This window comes from Podarcis melisellensis (assembly GCF_964234715.1).
Source record: "Podarcis melisellensis genome assembly, chromosome: 16".
Taxonomy (NCBI): Eukaryota; Metazoa; Chordata; class Lepidosauria; order Squamata; family Lacertidae; genus Podarcis; species Podarcis melisellensis.
In genome coordinates this window covers 16,672,709-16,691,253 of record NC_138533.1, presented here as the reverse complement: position 1 = coordinate 16,691,253, position 18,545 = coordinate 16,672,709, and the positions used below count along the sequence as shown (strand labels likewise).

Genomic DNA, 18,545 nt, shown 5'->3' with positions numbered 1-18,545 from the left:
TCAAGTGCAGGCTATACAGTACTCGGTTTGTGTGTATTAAATTCAGAAAGCAGAGCATTTGGAAAACACTTATTGTGTCTGTGAAACTGTTTATTGACCCCGCTCAGGAATGGCTTAAGCGGCCTATTGGGTAACTGAAGTGTAAAAAAGATAGCAGGAAATGTATGTGGCTAGCCAAATAGTACCAAGATTAGCATGCCAGCAGAGAAAAACCTGTCGTGATTTGTATGTGGAGAGTGGAAAAGGGGGTAGATTGGTCACTGGTGTGAGAATGGGGGTGTTACAAGGACTGAGTTGTTCCCATTTTCAAATGCTGTAAAGTGTGTGGGATTTGTCTACAACTAACTGCTGACACTTCCTCATAGCACGTTAGTGTAGACTTAGATCATATCCACACCATACATTTAAAGCACAATTAACACACACGGCTTTCCCCCCGGAAACTCCTGGGGATTGTAGTTTACCCCTCACAGAGCTACAATTCTCAGCACTCTTAACAAACTACACTTCCCAGGATTCTTTGGGAGAAGCCATATGCTTTAAATGTGCATTAAGTGTATGGTGTGGGTGTGACCTTGGTGCTGCCCATGCAGGTTTAGGGGTAGAGTCCAAAAGATTTCCATCATTAAAACGCCATCCCAGATGTGTTAAGCAACGCTTGTCTTTGTGGCTTCTCCAGCTATTCTTCAGTAGCCATTGATATTTTTTGACACTTATGAAATTGTTAAAAATAGCCGCATGAACGCCAATGAAAAAAGCTTGCAATAAATCTTCTGGATCTTGTGATGCCTAAGCCATACCTCAGCATTTGAGGCAAATTGATCTAGTGTGGACGTTTGGAACAAAATATAAAAAAATATCCTTCCAGTAGCACCTTATAGACCAACTATGTTGGTTATTGGTATGAGCTTTTGTGTGCATGCACACTTCTTCAGATACACTGAAACAGAAGTCACCAGACCCTTATATATAGTGAGAGGGTGGGGAGGGGTATTACTCAGAAGGGCGCTGGGAATAGGTGATTGGCTGATAAGTGTGGTTAACCTGTTGACGACTCTAAACGATTGCAATTGATCTTACAGGAAAAAGCAAGGGGTGAGATGGCTAAAAATAGCTGTATCATGTATAATGAGATAAGAATCCAATGTCTCTGTTCAGACCAGGTCTCTCCTTGGTTTTAAGTTTGGTAATAAGTTGCAATTCAGCAACTTCTCTTTCCAGTCTATTTCTGAATAATACCCCTCCCCACCCTATGGCAGACCAACACGGCTACCTACCTGTGGAGGTTTGGGTTAGCCTAATGCATTTTTAAATTTGCTGTGCTGGTGTTTTTAACAGGTGTCTTGATATTTCTTACCTGCTTCTGGGGCACAACTCTGGCATGAGGCTGGCCTCAAGTGAGGGTGTTGCATTTGGGCTTTTAAATCTCCCCAGTCATGCAGTGGACTCAAGTCAAGTTGCCACAAGTCACCCTCCTTATGTCTAAACTTTTGTAGAGCTGGTACAGTGTAGCAGCTAAGACCTGAGCTACAAAACAGGAAATTCTTGGTCCAGATCTTGCTTCTGCCGTTTACTTCTTAGTTGTAGGTGAGCCATTCTGCCTCAGCCCTCTCATCTACAACAGTGTGAGGCAGGTAATGATATTGGTCTACTCTGCAGGGTGATTGTAAGGGTTACATTTTGCATCATCTCATGCTGCTTGGTGGAAGGTGAGACAGAGTACCATCTGCTATCACTAGGGAGAAGCATTAACATCACACCCTGACCCCAGTGGCTATCTGTCACCAACAGAGGAGCAGCAACTTTGGGTTCTATTTTTGTAATACTTTCATCTGTCATGAGCCACTTTGAAAGAAAGGCTGGGTATAAACCTTTAAAACAAATAAAATATGATTTGTAAAGTGCTTTGAACATTCACAAGTGCTACACACTTGTCAATACAAGTGTCCTGAAGGAAGTACTGGGGTGGAGGGCAATCACAGGATAAAAGTCCAAACCGGAATAATTCTTGTAATTCTAGCTGTACCTTTTCCTATTCCAACCTAATGCCATTTTCAGAGAAGAAAATTAACCTGACCCAAAAAGAAATTTATTTTTTTTGCAAGTTGCCAACAACCAATATGACCTATATGGAGCTGCTTCCTTCAAAACTAAACACAGCAAATGGCATCATTATTTGCACTGGTTATGTGAACATAAGGAGATCATAAGACACTGGAGTCCTTTATCAATAAAAAAGGATTTAACATAGGTTAAATCAACACCATACATTTAAAACAGACACCGCACCCATTTAAAGCACATGACTTTCTCGCAAGCATCCTGGGTACTGTAGTTTTTAAGGGTGCTGCGAACTGTAGCTCTGCTGAGTAAAGTCTTGAACGTTAAATATGAGATGGCTGTGCTTTAAATGTACATTACGGATCTGTCAAGGCTCAGAGTAACCAGAGGAAACTTTGTTGCCCACAACAAAGATGGCAACCCTAGGCAATGGTCCTTCCTTATTGGCTAGAGAAAATGAGCCAAACCCCGTTGGACGTTAGAAATTGAGATGCTGAAGGTAGCGCCCTTCGCTAAGATGGCGGCCACCGGAAGTTAAAGAGACATTCCGCTCTCCCTCACACCCCACTCATGGCATTGCATAGTATAAGTGAATTTAAAAACAGTTTTCTCATTGCCTACCTACACTAGACGTAAGTGCAGGTGACCAGGAGCCGCTCCAGGACAGCGCTGGCGAGAAGAGAAAGACCCGAGCCGCCATCTCCCCCCCCTCCCCCCTCCCCAAAATGGCGCCGGCGAGAAACGAAGGCCCGAGTCCCTCCCTAAGATGGCGCCTGTAAGAAAAAAAAAGGCCGGATCCCTCCCTAAGATGGCGGCGGCCGGAAGCGGCGGCCTTTCCCCTCACATCGTTTCCAGCCGCGACGCCCCGGGTCCAGGAACCAAGCTCGGCGAGGCGGGGCTTGCGCCGCCTGCCGTGGTTGCCTCCCCGTCGAGCTGTATGGGCGGCGGCGGCGACGACGGAGAAGAGAGGCAGAGAGGACGGAAGAGAAAGGCTCCGCGGTGCGCATGCGCCGATCTCCATGGAGAGACAAGGGGGCGAGAGAGACGGAGGGGAGGCCAGGTAAACAGTCGCCCGCCCCCCAACCCTACCTCTAGCAAAGGAGGAGGAGGAGGGGATAATTCGGGGGGCGGGCGGGGGACAGGATAGGGGTGGAGGGTTGGAGGCTCCGTGGTGCGGGAGGCGGCGGGGGACAGCAGTGAGGAGGGGCGCAGGATTGGGCCCGGGGCGGGTGGGTGTCTTTCTGGCCTCAGTTTCTCAAGGCTCTTCAGACGAGACTGGGCGGGGCTTCTCCCACAGCAGCTCCTCCCCATTTCCAGGCCTCTCCCGATATCTCTTGTTTTTTGGGACTTCACACGTGCGAGGCCGCTTTTATTATTATGGGCTCGTGTCCAGCTCAGTTGCACTTGGGGATGTCAAGTCAGTTTGTTTCGTTGGGGCTGCTCTGGGTGTGACTAACGTTTAAGTAAGCAAGCTATTACCACGACGGCTCTTATGGTCACTACCGTCATGATGTTGTGAGTTTCGTCGGCTCCAATCCGAAGAGTGACTAACGCTGGGTGCATGCTTTCTCTCTCTCTCGTTGTTATTATTTGCATTGGTCTGCTCTTGAGGGTGGCTATGGTCGAGTGCAGCCCAGTATTACTACTGCTGCTGCTATTCCCATCAACAGTTTTATTGGGTCTATTCTGAATGTGACTAACGTTGGGTGCAAGCTGCTGGTGGTGAATGCAGCATTGCGGACTCTGCGGTCCTTATTTCAGACCCTCCTTCAAGTGCTTCTCCCCCATGGGATGTCCAGAGGATGGAATAGGGCTTTTCAGTGGTGGCTCCCTGCTTGTGGAATGCTCTCCCCAGGGCACCAGACAGAAATGTAACTTTTTTTTTTACCTGGGCTTTTGGCCCTTAATTTGAGGGGTTCTAAGTACTTGTGGCTTCTCTTAGTGGCACAGGATCCAGAAGGCCTGCTCATCGTTTTGTATGGATGTGTTTTTTTATTATTATTTGGTTTGTTGTAACAGGTTTTAATGTTTATACTGTGTTGTAACTCACTTTTGTGAGTAAAGTAGTTAATAAATATAAATATTGTTTATTTTGTTAGCTGCTCAACACGGTCCCTAAGTTACCCACAATCAGGTTTTAAAAACATACAAAATATTAGTGTTGCTATACTAATAACAACAGTGAGTAACAATGTATGTGGTGCTATATAATATTTATAGCATTACTGTACTACAACAACACCTGTGTACTGTGTATAATATCTTAGAGTTTCATTGGCAAGAATGAGTAGGCCCCTTCCCTCAAGGAGCTTACATATTAGAGTGGAGCAGGAGTAAGAAAGGGATAGGAGCTAGGAGGGCACAGCTTGGGGGACAGGGCATCTGTTTTTCCACGCAAAAGGTCCCTGGTTCACTTCATGGTCAGTTAAAAGGATTGGGTAGCAGACTTCTCTCTGCCTATCCTTGCTGCTGAAGAGAGTAGTGGGCTAGCACAGTGTTCTTCAATCTTAGGCCCCTAGATTTGGTTGGACTATGACTCCCATCATACCAATGGTCAGGAATGATGTATGCTATAGTAAAACAACATCCTTGATAGAAGGCAGCTTCCTTCTTGTATGAACACAGGAAGGTATGCATCATTCAAGCTTGGTTGCCATCAGCTTGGAGGATCGAAGGAGTGGTGTGACTTTGTGGGTTGTTGCTTTCCTTGGAAAAGCTGCACGTCTAACCCCCATCTTGTGATGCAGTGTAAGAAACTGGGATAGAAAAGCTTGGAGCCAAATGGCTTCTGGGACCTGGGTTGTTAATGCATGTTTAATTTGGTGTTTACAATAAAAAATATCGGTACCATACTTCAGTTTTCAAAACACTCTATTGTTAATATCCTTAACACATTGTCTATCTTTAACATATACTTTGAGGCTTCAGAGCACTTACATTTCAGTAATCCTTGAGTATCCGCCAGCCGCAAAAACCGGTACCTAGACGTTTTGAGGAGCTCACAAATGGAGAATCCTTAGGTGCAAAATGCAACTGGTGCCTTACTAATTTCAAGCCCTGGTATGATGTGTATGGAGTCTGATCCCTACACCACCCTGTCTTCTTTAAATATCTGCGTGAGTGTTTATATAGTGCTATCAGTGTATATAGCCCTCTGCAGGGGAGCATAAAATGGGAAAGGTTGCTGGCCTGGTAAGCTTGCAATCTAACACTTAAAAGTGATGATGGGGTGCAAGAGAAGTGCCTCCTCTCGTTCCAAGTTGTGGGGTTGTGTTGAGTGCAGGTCTGAACCATGGTGCCATCACTGTACATGACACTTCATGGAAAGGCACATAATATTTAAAAACCCAAGGACTGGACGGGTCCCCAGCCGAAGGACATTGCAAACTAGTAAGTGTTCATATGAGTGGTTAGAGCAATAAGACGTTGTCTCCATTGGTTGCTCTGTTCCCTCCCCTCTGGTGCCCCGGGGAGGAAGTTTGTGATGCAAATTGATCCCTATAATTTAATGTACCTTCTCACAGTCTGCACTTGTGGGATGTCAGTAATCTCTATTACTGATTTATTTATACAGTACGAGGGATGCCCATATCTTTAAAAGAGGATTGGAAAAATTCATGCCACAGATACACATGTGGCAGTTATTTCCAGGTTAGGCTGCTGTAAGGTGCTCTACATGGGGCTACCCTTGAGAAAGGTCTGAAATTTGCAATTGGTCCCAGAAAATTAAGAGTGCTGCTGGAAACTTGGCTGCAATATACATCTGTTGCAATGCCTCCCAGTTCGTTGCCTGGCTCAGTACAAGGCACTGGTTTTTACCTTTAAATGCATCTCCACCCTGTGAACCAGCTTGCGGGGTGGTTTCTGCATCCCTGTGAGGCATGTGGAAACTAAGGACCTGGGATAGAGCATCTTCATCAGTGGTGCCCAGGCCGAACACTGGGAGATCCAGCTTTCCACTTAAAGCCTTTTAGTGACAAGTCGAAATGCTTTCTGGGCATTTCATGGAAATTCTTCTAGCTTTTGACTGTTCAGCTTATTGGTCCTTTTGCTTTTTGCGGTAAGGATGGCCAGATTTGTTTGGTGCTTCTGTCCTTAGAATTCTGAGCCGCCCAGGCAATTCCATAATAGTGGAAATAAATGAATATTACAGAGAGCTTTTTTAACCAAAAGCTAAAATCTGAGAGCACTCTGGGGCATTGAAATTAGGGCAAAATTGCTTAGCTTTGGTAATAGCATTATTATTAGTGTGTGAGGAAATGAGGCAGCGGAACGATAGGCATCATCTTCACGAATCTGTGTTTTCCTTCCCAGGGTCTGGATGAAGCAGCTGTGAAGCAGTGGAAGACTAAAAACCCAGGCTGCAGTCTTCTGATGCATAGTAGAGTGAAGAAATGAAGGGGTGAGAGAGAGGACACCTCTGAATATGTGTGTGGGGGTGGCTCTTAGTCTCAGGCCCTGCTTGGGGGCTTCCTGGGGGTATCTTCTTTGCTTCAGGGTGCTAGCCACAGGGCTCTTCTTATGAGAGTGAGTGAATGGCCCCACAAGTTTCTGAGATAAATTCTGTTTGTAAACAATAGCAGGGCTATTAGGCCTAGTGGCTGGTAGTTCTCCTTTCCTCCTGATCCCAGGATAGTTGCCCTGCCAGGGAGTCCAGCATCCTGGGGCCAAACAAAAATTCTGTCGAGCCCACAAGCAGGCCTCCCCTCATTCATCCTCAGCCAAAAGGCATATTGCCTCTCTCCTTGAAGGATTGGACAGATTCATGGAGCATAAGGCTATAAATGGCTTCTAGCCAGGAAGGCTATGCTCTGCCTCCATGGTCAGAGCCATAGGAAGGAGGAATGCTCTTGAGCTCAAGTCCTGCTTGCCTAACCTCCCTCACAGGGTTGTTGGAGGGATAAAGTGGGGTTGGGGGAAGAACTATGTGCTCCACCTTGAGCTCCTTTGAGGAGAAGTGGGATATAAATGTAACAAATAAATTACGTTGCACTTTCTGATACTGTTTTTAAATGCTGTAAACCCCCTTCAGTCCCAACTTGAGAGCAAGGCGAGATATAAACACATTAAATAGCATTAGCCTCCAAGGTCTGGTGCATGTGGAGCAGGGTGTCTGCTGAAGGTCTCTTCTAAATAAGGGAGCCCCTCCCTCCTTCTGTAGCCACCCACCCCCGAGAAAGAAGCAGAAAGGCAGGTGCACACAGCCCAAATACTGTCTCAGGGCTCCTGGGTTCTCTCCTCACGTGTCTTTTTTCTCTTCTTGGCAGACAGCAGAAAGCGGTAGAGACGGAAGAGGGCACTGTGCAAATCCAGGAAGGTGAGCACCCAGCCACACCTGCTGCTCTTGCTTCCGGCCCCCCCACCCCACCCCACCCCATTGCCTCCCACTCCCAAAAAGCTAAATGGTGATCTGCTAGTGGCGATTCACCTCCACTCCCTTCTAATCTTCTGGAACAGTGCTCCACTGGTTGTGTGGGTGGATGGAGAATGTTCCTGCCTGGGCAACGCTTAATGAGCAAATGTGTCCATCTCTCTTCCCTGGGCGGCATCCCCTTCCCTTCTTTCCTTAAGGGGCAGTGGCGACAGGCGAAGATCCCACCAGTGTGGCCATTGCTAGCATTCAATCAGCTGCCACCTTCCCTGATCCCAACATCAAATACGTCTTCCGGACAGAAAATGGGGGCACTCAGGTAAGACACTTATCGGATTTCCCTCGTGCTGCTGGTTTTGTTTCCTTTGGGGTGGGTTGGCAGGTGTGCAGTATAGTGGCTCTGTTATTCCTTGACGGTCAGAGGCAGCAGTACCCCCACAGAAGCCACAAGAAGGGAGAATACTCTTGTGCTTGTCTCCTGCTTGCAGGTTTCTTCACAAGCATCTGGTTGGCCACTGCAAGAACAGGGTGTTGGACTAGATGGGCCATTGGCCTGATCCAGTACTGTTATTCTCATGTTCTTCCCACTAGCTATTCTCTCTACATCACCCCTAACTCAGCACACACACCGTGTCTCATTTCCCAGCATTTCTGAAAAATAGACTAAAACAGTAGGTGTTCATAAAAATGGGGATGGGGCACCTGTGCTGCCCCGCCCAGTGTGTCCAGAGACATGTGGAAGATGGCGGAAATGACTGGCAGAATCCGAGACCAGGGAGAAGAGTTGGTGGAAGAAGACTGGAAAAAATTTAAAGATTATTTACAGAAATACTGTAAAATCAAAGAATGTTAGAAAAATGTTGGAATGAAGTTATATGGCTTTAGCAGAAATGTTATAAGGAACTAAGTACAAATAGATTGTTAATGCATTAAAGGGAAAATTAAGGTTAGAATATGTTAAGATACATACAGGACAGAAAATAGAGGAAGATGGAAAGGAATTGCTGAAACAGTTAATTGAAGTGGAATACAAAAAGGGAGGTGTGAGGAGGTCGCTGAAACAAGTGATGAAAGATAAGATATCAAAATTACTGGATGTGTTTTCAGTTGTTTTGTTTTGTTAATTTAATGTCTTTTGTAGTGTTTTTTGTCTTGTTTAATTTTTCTTCTTTTTGTAATCTTTAAACTGTTAATAAATATTATTTTTAAAAAAACAAAAACAGAGACATGTGGAAGAGACCCCCCATCTTTGCTCTGCTGAAGTGCTCCGTTCTTCCACCTTCTGGAAGTCCAAGGTGGCCAAAGCATAAGGAGACTTAGCACAGGGTGCCTCCCTGTCTCTGGCATGCAGGGACTTGTACCCTCTCAGGCTGGTCCTTACAGGCCCTTCATTAGCCTGGCCTGTGTGTTCCCCCTTGGAGGCATGAGCCGCCTCTTGTGCAAATGCAGTTATGGGGGCATCCCGGGACTGCATCCTGGAGAAAGAGGCCAAGCCAAATGGTTTGCAAGGGTCCTGCTGGCTCTTGGGGTTATTTCCAACAAGGCTCAGGGAAGTGATGGGGGTCTTAATTTTTTTAGAAAAATGTCGTACTTTTGCGTGTATAAGACTAGGGTTTTTTTACTCTAAAATAATGTTAAAAAACGGGGGTCGTCTTATACATGGGAGTTATCTTCCCTCATTTTCATAAATTTGAGTCCCCAAAAATAGGGGTTGTGTTGTACACGGAAAAATACAGTACATTTGTAAGATCCCAGCCCCTCCTTCAGAATGCTCAGTGGTAGAGCATGTGCTTTGCATGCAGAAGGTCCCAGGTTCAAACCCTGGCTGCACCCTTGTCTGAAACTCTGAAGAGCTGCTGCCAGTCGTTTAGGCAGCACAGTTGTACCTTAGTTGCCGAACGCCTTGGAACTCGTATGTTTTGGCTCCCGAACGATCGAAAACCAGAAGTGAGTGTTCCGGTTTCTGAACGATTTTCAGAAGCTGAACATCTGGCATGGCTTCCGTGGCTTCTGATTGGCTGCAGGATGCTCCTGCAGCCAATCGGAAGCCGCGCCTTGGTTTTTAAACAGTTCCAGAAGTCGAATGGACTCCTGGAACGGATTCTGTTTGAGAACCAAGGTACGACTGTACTGAGCTACATGGACCGAATGGCATGACTCGGTGTAAGGCAACTTTCTGTGTTCCCCCCCTTGCAAGAAAGAAGCTAGGCTAGGCTAGGCGAAAGCATGTGTCATAGGGTCACCCAGACAACCTCATGGTTCAGCAGGACTCTGAACCTGCGTCTACTGGCTGGAGCTGATGAGGGTTTGGCAAAGGCTGCTCTCACTGGCTCTGTTAACTATGTCCCCCCTTTGCTCTTTTCACCAGCTGATGTACAGAGTGATTCAGGTAGCCGAGGGGCAGCTGGATGGGCAGACCGAGGGGACTGGGGCCATCAGCGGTTATCCTGCAACACAGTCCATGACACAGGTAGGTTCTGCTGAGTCAGCGGAGGAAATGGTGACATTGCCAATCTGCTCTATGCAGTCATCCTTTCCAGCTGAGCTGTTAACTCTGCTCCTCTGGCCCCAGGTGGTTTGTGGCTGGTGAAACAGGCTCCTTGAGACTTATGGGCAGAAGGTGGCTATTCTGCAGGCACATTCACCCCAATTCTGCAGCTTGAATAACTTAGGTACGGCTGCATGTAGTTAGTGCATTTGCAGCGTTCAGCATCTGCTAGTCAGTACGTAGGGCCAAAGGGTGATTCTGGGTGGGGCTTAATTCATAAATGGGTTGTTGAGATCTTGCAAACAGGTCATTGGCAAGAGAGGTTTTTCTTCTTACTGGGTTTTCCCTGGAAATAGTATATCTGAACTAAAATAGGGGGTGGGGATACAGGCTGGCATATTTTCGCTGTTTATATTGTGTGGACTCTCAAAATCTTGCAGGCATGTGGCACCCCCAGTTCAACAGAAAGAGCCCTCCTGGAAGCACCCAAAGAGTGACAAGGAATCCTTCTTAGCTCCTCCCCTTTCCTTTGGCTTTTCCATAGCTCATAAGGACTAGAAACTTGTTTCATAAAACCAGGCTGCTGAATATCAAATAACTGCCTCTGCCCCTCACTTCTTGCATCTAAGGTACCTTTGAAGGTATAAGCAGCTCAATCCAGGCAATTGTGATGCTGTTGGGGTGTTTGTGAAGGGTATCACTGGATCACGTTCCTCAGTTTTGTTGAATTAATTCAACTAAAGTAAGTTTTAATTGGATTTTGGAAAACAAATGTACAGTGGTGCCTCGCAAGACGAAATTAATTCGTTCCGCAAGTCTCTTCGTCTTGCGAGTTTTTCGTCTTGCGATGCACGGTTTTCCATAGGAATGCATTGAAAATCAATTAATGCGTTCCTATGGAAAAAGCCTTCCCCCGACCTCTTCTGGCGGGCGGCATTTTAAAATCGCCCGGGACAGCGGAGGACTTCTCCGCTGTCCGGGGCGATTTAAAAGCCCCTGGGAAGGCAGGCAGGGGGGACAAAGGCTTTCCCGCCCGGCCGCCCGGCTTCGGGACATCGTTCCGATGCCGGGCGGCTGGGGGAGGCTTTCCTGCCCCACCGCCCGGCATCGGGACGATGCCCCGATGCCGGGCGGCTGGGGGAGGCGTTCCTGCCCCACCGCCCGGCATCGGGACGATGCCCCGATGCCGGGCGGCTGGGGGAGGCTTTCCTGCCCCACCGCCCGGCATCGGGACGATGCCCCGAAGCCGGGCGGGGGGGGGGAGGCTTTCCCGCCCGGCCGCCCGGCTTCGGGACATCGTTCCGATGCCGGGCGGCTGGGGGAGGCTTTCCTGCCCCACCGCCCGGCATCGGGACGATGCCCCGATGCCGGGCGGCTGGGGGAGGCGTTCCTGCCCCACCGCCCGGCATCGGGACGATGCCCCGATGCCGGGCGGCTGGGGGAGGCTTTCCTGCCCCACCGCCCGGCATCGGGACGATGCCCCGAAGCCGGGCGGGGGGGGAGGCTTTCCCGCCCGGCTTCGGGACATCGTTCCGATGCCGGGCGGCTGGGGGAGGCTTTCCTGCCCCACCGCCCGGCATCGGGACGATGCCCCGAAGCCGGGCGGCTGGGGGAGGCGTTCCTGCCCCACCGCCCGGCATCGGGACGATGCCCCGAAGCCGGGCGGGGGGGGAGGCTTTCCCGCCCGGCCGCCCGGCTTCGGGACATCGTTCCGATGCCGGGCGGCTGGGGGAGGCTTTCCTGCCCCACCGCCCGGCATCGGGACAATGCCCCGAAGCCGGGCGGGGGGGGGAGGCTTTCCCGCCCGGCCGCCCGGCTTCGGGACATCGTTCCGATGCCGGGCGGCTGGGGGAGGCTTTCCTGCCCCACCGCCCGGCATCGGGACGATGCCCCGATGCCGGGCGGCTGGGGGAGGCGTTCCTGCCCCACCGCCCGGCATCGGGACGATGCCCCGAAGCCGGGCGGGGGGGGGAGGCTTTCCCGCCCGGCCGCCCGGCTTCGGGACATCGTTCCGATGCCGGGCGGCTGGGGGAGGCTTTCCTGCCCCACCGCCCGGCATCGGGACGATGCCCCGAAGCCGGGCGGCTGGGGGAGGCGTTCCTGCCCCACCGCCCGGCATCGGGACGATGCCCCGAAGCCGGGCGGGGGGGGGAGGCTTTCCCGCCCGGCCGCCCGGCTTCGGGACATCGTTCCGATGCCGGGCGGCTGGGGGAGGCTTTCCTGCCCCACCGCCCGGCATCGGGACGATGCCCCGAAGCCGGGCGGCTGGGGGAGGCGTTCCTGCCCCACCGCCCGGCATCGGGATGATGCCCCGAAGCCGGGCGGGGGGGGGAGGCTTTCCCGCCCGGCCGCCCGGCTTCGGGACATCGTTCCGATGCCGGGCGGCTGGGGGAGGCGTTCCTGCCCCACCGCCCGGCATCGGGACGATGCCCCGAAGCCGGGCGGGGGGGGAGGCTTTCCCGCCCGGCCGCCCGGCTTCGGGACATCGTTCCGATGCCGGGCGGCTGGGGGAGGCTTTCCTGCCCCACCGCCCGGCATCGGGACGATGCCCCGAAGCCGGGCGGCTGGGGGAGGCGTTCCTGCCCCACCGCCCGGCATCGGGATGATGCCCCGAAGCCGGGCGGGGGGGAGGCTTCAAAAGCCGTCCGGGGGCTTTTAAATCGCCCCGGACAGTCCCGGGGCGATTTAAAAGCCCCCGGTTAGGCAGGCAGGGGGGGCAAAAGTCTTTGCCCCCCCTGCCTGCCTTCAAAAGCCGTCCGGGATAGCGGGAAGCGCTTCCCTGCTATCCCGGACCGCTTTTAAAATGCTGGCGGTGGGGAGCAAAGCCTTTCGCCCCCGCCGGCCTTCCTGGACCTCTTCTGAAGTCCGGAGGGGGGGGAAGGCTTTGCTCCCCACTGCCAGCATTTAAAAAAAGGTCCCCGAGATTTCCCTATGGGCTTTCGTCTTGCGATGCAAACCCATAGGGAAAATCGTCTAGCGAAGCGTCGCAAAAACCGAAAAACCCTTTCGTCTTGCGGGTTTTTCGTCTTGCGAGGCATTCGTCTAGCGGGGCACCACTGTACAAGTAATCGCAACTGTTTTGAATGATGCTTTTATAGAGTACGGTAGAGTGAGACTAGGGACGAGTTTATGGAACAAAGGAGGCGGTTGCCTGAGAAGGTTTGGGAACCACTGTGCTAGACTGAAGGTTCTGAACCTTCCTGTGCCGATTTTGCACTTGTGCCTTGGGCTTCAAAACAAAAGCAGTGTAGGAAGAGCATCTCAAGGGAGGAGCATCCTGAGAGAATAACACCATTGTCTGTCTCTGCCTGAGATGGGTACCTGCCCAAGTATTTGTTGAGGTAGATGTATCTGAAGGAGACTCCTCTCTTCTCCTCCTCCCAGGCTGTCATCCAGGGCGCATTCACCAGCGAAGATGCCGTCGAGACAGAAGCTGCCACTACGGAGACGCACTACACGTACTACCCTGCCACTGCAGTGGCTGACACCAGCACGTCTGCCGGGGCAGGGACCACAGCCACAGCCGTGGTGACGACCCAGAACTCAGATGCCCTTCTTGGGCAAGCGACGCCAACTGGCACAGGTCAGTTGGCTTGGGCTAACTGCAAGACAACTAGAGCCTCCCCTCCCCTCCCCTCCCCAGGAGCCTTCTGGCAAGTTCAACTTACTTAGCTCCTTCCCCTGGGAAATGGAGTTGTTCCCACCTCTGGGCTCGCTACAGATTTTCCATGTCAAGATGGAGCCATTTTGGCCATCTCAGGTTGTTCAAATGAATTGGAACGATGTCGCGCATCTAAAACGGTTGTCGCAGAGCACGAGTGGTGAAGTTAGGAGTCTAGGTTATGCAGGTTGGACACAGATTTCGGGAAACAAGCTCCCATTCCTACAGATTAGGGAAACCCAGTTTCAGATGTGAAGGTGCAACCCAGTCATTTTCATATCCTCACCACCACTGCTTCTCCCCCCCTTTAGAACTAGGGCAGCTTGGCCACCTGTTTGGTTTCATGGCAGTTCCTTCAGAGCTGTGCTGCTCTTCTCTACAACTCTGTCTTGTTTTGAATTGCACAGGGCAGTTTTTTGTCATGATGTCGCCACAGGAGGTTCTGCAAAGTGGGACACAGAGGTCCATCGCACCCAGGACACACCCTTACTCACCGTGAGTGCTCTCCTTCCGTCGCATGCCAGTCTCTAAAGTTTCTCTTGTATTCGGGGGTGGGGCACAGTTTCCTTGAGTGTCCGATGGCTTCCCAGCCTGGAAGGGGGGCTGCTGAGGGCCTCCTCCTGTCTCTGGAAATCTGAATGGGAAACCCAGGGCCAAACTGTGTGTTTTTGACTCCCTCAGGAAGTCTGAAGCTCCACGAACGACCCGAGATGAGAAACGTCGGGCGCAGCACAATGAAGGTGAGTGGGAACTGTTTTGCTAACGAATGTGATCCTTGAATTTAGCCACACTGTTCCATGAGGACAGGTTGCTTGGAGTGCTGACTGCCTTGCAACCCTCTGTAGGAGGATCTTATTGCAGGGCGTACTGCAGCACTGCAATCTGTTCAGCATCTTGAAGGAGATTGGTCCACATCCCACCATTCTAGTATGCCAGTCGTTCTTCCACCTCATGCTCAATTATTGTTTTGTTTGAATTCTTAGGTGGACCCTTGGCCTCATCCAGCAAGCTATGTTTATGATGTTTATATTTCCATCTCTTCCAGTGGAGCGCAGGCGCAGGGACAAGATCAACAACTGGATTGTGCAGCTGTCTAAGATTATCCCTGACTGTTCCATGGAGAACACCAAGTCTGGGCAGGTAAGGGGGCTTGAACTGGCCTTCCGTAGGAGCAGAGACAGTCTGGGCCCGGTTACAGAAAGGCCCCAGCAGGGTGCCAGCCCTTGACTTCAGCCCCACTCAGTGTCAGCTGCTGCATCTGTGAAGCTGCTTGCCATTCTCATTTCCACAGTGCCCTGGCATGATGCCATGTTGACTGCACCAGGGCTTTCTGGGTAATCTTAAAATGGTGGGCACATCACTGAGGCATCAAAAAGGCCAGAAGGGGCTCTGGCTGAGGGAGCTGACCTGAGCTCAGCACCCTCTCAAACATTCTACCTACCAAACTTCAAAATCTTGTATCCAGAACTCTACTCTGCACATCAAGGAAATCGTTTATTTTGACATTTAGTAACCCATGGTGGTGTCCATATCAAGCAGTCTGTTTGCATGTGCATGTATTAAAAAACATATAGGTGCAAAACAGGAGCTGTTGGGTGAAGCAGCAGCCATCAGTTGCTTCGGATGCCTTGTAAAAGCAGATCTGTTTGCCCAGACCTTCCCTGACCCCAGAAGATTGGACCCTGTTTTGTGTGTTTCAATCCCTTTAATGCCTTTTAAAATTCCTTTTTACAAGCTTTGCTGCTGTTGCTGCTTTCTTTGTTTTGGGTTGTATTTTTTCTGTTAATTCTGTTGCTTTTCTATTGTTCACAACTCAAAGCTTTTAAAAACATAAGAGCTTTTGAATAGAATCTTTAAAAAAAACGATCCCAGGATCTGTCTTGTCACCCCCATCAGGAGGAGTCCCGTGCTTCCATCTTCACCTGGTCTAGGAATTGTTTGGTTCCCTGGAAACTGTCAGGGGAGTCTTTCCTCTCACACACCTCCTTTAACTTGTTGCAGCACCTGCTTTTAACATTTCTAGGCAGGAGGAGGCAGTTTTCCAGTCTCCAGGGAAATGGCACACTGGAACGGGTGGAAGGGGGAGGGGGTTGAAGAGAGAAGGCAGCCATGAACTGCCGCGTGTTCCCACCTGAAGTGTCAGGGGCTGGTACTACCCTGGAGTCTCCCCCCTGGGCCCCCAGCTCAATCACTCGCTTTCACTGCAGAGCAAAGGAGGGATCCTCTCCAAAGCTTGTGACTACATCCAGGAGCTGCGGCAGAGCAACATTCGTCTCTCCGAGGAGCTGCAGGGCTTGGACCAGCTACAGATGGACAACGAGGTCTTGCGGCAGCAGGTAAGGCTGGCCAGAAGGAGGGCAGGGTGTGGATGTTTTTCTACCAGAAGGGGAGAAGTAGTGGGGGAGCTCTTTAAGGGGATGGAAGTGGCATGGCAGGGGCTCTTCCAGTAGAGTCTGCCTATTGCTTGCAGCAGTATGTATGTATGTATATATGTATATATATATGTATGTATGGACGCGGGTGGTGCTGTGGGTTAAACCACAGAGCCTAGGACTTGCCGATCTGAAGGTTGGCAGTTCAAATCCCCGCGATGGGGTGAGCTCCCATTGCTCAGTCCCTGCTCCTGCCAACCTAGCAGTTCGAAAACACATCAAAGTGCAAGTAGATAAATAGGTACTGCTCCGGTGGGAAGGTAAACGGCGTTTCCGTGTGCTGCTCTGGTTCACCAGAAGCGGCTTAGTCATGCTGGCCACATGACCCGGAAGCTGTACACCGGCTCCCTCGGCCAATAAAGCGAGATGAGCACCGTAACCCCAGAGTCGGCCACGACTGGACCTAATGGTCAGGGGTCTCTTTACCTTTATGTATGTGTAGGAATATAGGAATTTGCCTTGTGCGGAGAGAAACCACTGGTCTTTCTAGCTCAGTATTGTCTACACTGACTGGCAGCGATTTCTGGCAGGCGTCTCTCCCTGGAGATGCTGCTGGGCATTGAACTTGGGTCCTTCTCAATGCAGAGCAGATGCTCTCCACTGAGCTGCAGCCATTCCCTTAGCATCTAGGGACATAGGAAGCTGCCATATACTGAGGCAAATCATTGGTCCATCTAGCTCAGTTTTGCCTACACTGATTGGCAACAGCAGCTCTCAGGCGTTTGAGGCAGAGGATATTCCCAGCCCTGCCTGCAAATTGAACCTGGAGAGGAATGGCAAACCAAGCTGATGGACTATGCCGTAATGGCAAAACTGACGGGAAAACTCAGAAACTAAGAGGACAAAAACTCTATAAAAGAATGGGAAAAATTTATAAGCTACTTAGGAGACCACTGTAAGCAGATAGAAACATTGGCAGGATTTTGATTTCACTTGCAGTATAACAATTACCATGGATAATATGGATTGATATGGAAGAATATGCAGTTTTAAATATTCAAAATGGGACCCCATGGAGAGGGTGGGGGGAAGTCCCGAAATTCGGAGGAATCTCTGTATATGGACATATATTTGGATTTTTATAACTTTGTATATGTAAAACCAAATAAAAATGCTTTTTTTAAAAATGATTTCAAATTGAACCTGGGAACCTCTGCATGCAAGGCAGGCGCTCTGCCACAGAGCTGAGGCCCTTCCCTGCTTCCTTTCTCCCTCTGCAGGTTGAAGACCTGAAAAACAAGAACCTGATCTTGCGAGCGCAGCTGCGGCAGCACGGCGTGGAGGTCATCATCAAGGACAGCCACTGATGAGCCACCACTGACCAAGGGCCCTCCTCGCCCTCTTCCTCCTCCTCCTCCGGCACAGCAGCCGACGGGGGTCCTGTGCCTCGCCGGTGCTTCCACGCCAGGCCCCCGTCCTTGTTGTACAGACCCAGTGAGCAGCGCTGTTGCTCCCGGGCTAGGGAGCTGGGCTGGGCTCAGCTCAGGACACTTGCCTCTGCCCAGTGCTCGTCCACATGGCCCGGGACCTGGCTTGCCCCCTTGAGCTTAGACGCTGCCTCTCGACACAGTCCTCTGTCTTGATACGACCCTAATCAGTTCCAGGGCCGTGACCTTTTCTCTCTTTCTTTCTCTCCTCCCTTTGAACAGCACCTCTCACCTGTGCGCTCGACACACCTCCCGCTGTGTCCGTGCATGCGATATTATGTAGACATGTTGCACGTCCCCCCTTTCTCCCTCGCGCCGCCTATAGGCCCTGCCTCCACAGCACTGCCCATCTCCGGGCACCTTACTCTTTGTGAGCGTGGAGAGCTGAGAGTCTTCCTCTCCCCCAACCCTACTTTGTGGCTCTCCGGCCCAAACCAGCCGGTAGGAGGAACCCTTTACACCGCAGTGACAGCCTCACACGCGCCTCCCCTTCAAGGCTGGCCACCTAGTTCTGCCTCTGGGCTTCCACTCAAACAGCTGCAGGTCTGATGTGGCCCTCAAAACCCTCCCAAGACTCTGGGCTTGCAGTGAAGACAAGCCTGCCACAGCTTCCCCCTTTCTTTGCTCCGCACCTGGAAGGTGGTTTAACATTGCTTTCTTGCCATGGAAGCCGTTTGCCAAGGAGGTGAGTGTGGGCCGAGAGCAGCAGTAGCTGTCCTCCCGTCTCAGGTGATTGGACAACTGGTTGGGGTGATGCTCCTCTTTTTTTTTCCCCTCCCCGTTTTGTTTTTTTTAAAAAAGTCTCTGGATTAAAAAAATAAAGTAATGGAAAAGCAGGGGGTTGTTCTGTGTTCTGGCTTGCGGATGAGTGTCAAGTCTCCTCTTGCAGCGGTGGAGAGGACATTGAGTTTGGTCCTGCCAAAATATGGGGCAGTACCGATGAAGCAGCTGGGAAGATCTCCTGCCTAGAGCACTGGCCTTGAACTGGTGGGTTGGGATATTGGAGAAGGACATTGGCAAGTCGGCGCATTTGCGGAAGAGGGTGACCAAACTAATCAAGGTAACCAAGCCTTGTGAAGAATGGTCAAGGGAGTTTGGGGATGTT

General features: G+C 50.9%; 1 protein-coding gene across 3 annotated transcripts; it reads left to right on the top strand.

Annotated features, from left to right (window-relative positions):
• Window positions 1-2,903: 2,903 nt before the first annotated feature.
• Window positions 2,904-18,276, top strand: USF1 (upstream transcription factor 1). 3 transcript variants are annotated; one of them, XM_081893117.1, is made up of 11 exons: window positions 2,904-3,121; window positions 6,376-6,463; window positions 7,329-7,378; window positions 7,639-7,751; window positions 9,801-9,902; window positions 13,305-13,503; window positions 13,989-14,076; window positions 14,263-14,321; window positions 14,627-14,721; window positions 15,789-15,917; window positions 17,234-18,276. In XM_081893117.1, the coding sequence occupies exons 2-11, from the start codon at window positions 6,456-6,458 to the stop codon at window positions 17,318-17,320; spliced, it is 930 nt and encodes a 309-aa protein (XP_081749243.1). In that variant the 5' UTR covers window positions 2,904-3,121; window positions 6,376-6,455; the 3' UTR covers window positions 17,321-18,276. The 3 variants fall into 3 exon arrangements, with proteins under 3 accessions (XP_081749243.1, XP_081749241.1, XP_081749242.1); XM_081893115.1 differs by having other exon boundaries at window positions 7,633-7,751; XM_081893116.1 differs by lacking the exon at window positions 2,904-3,121 and adding an exon at window positions 5,357-5,451 and having other exon boundaries at window positions 7,633-7,751.
• The last annotated feature ends 269 nt before the right edge of the window (window positions 18,277-18,545 follow it).

Coding starts and splice junctions, on each gene's coding strand:
- USF1 (XM_081893115.1), top strand. Junction 9,903..13,304: donor CAACACAGTCCATGACACAG/GTAGGTTCTGCT, acceptor TCCTCCTCCCAG/GCTGTCATCCAGGGCGCATT. Junction 13,504..13,988: donor AGCGACGCCAACTGGCACAG/GTCAGTTGGCTT, acceptor TGAATTGCACAG/GGCAGTTTTTTGTCATGATG.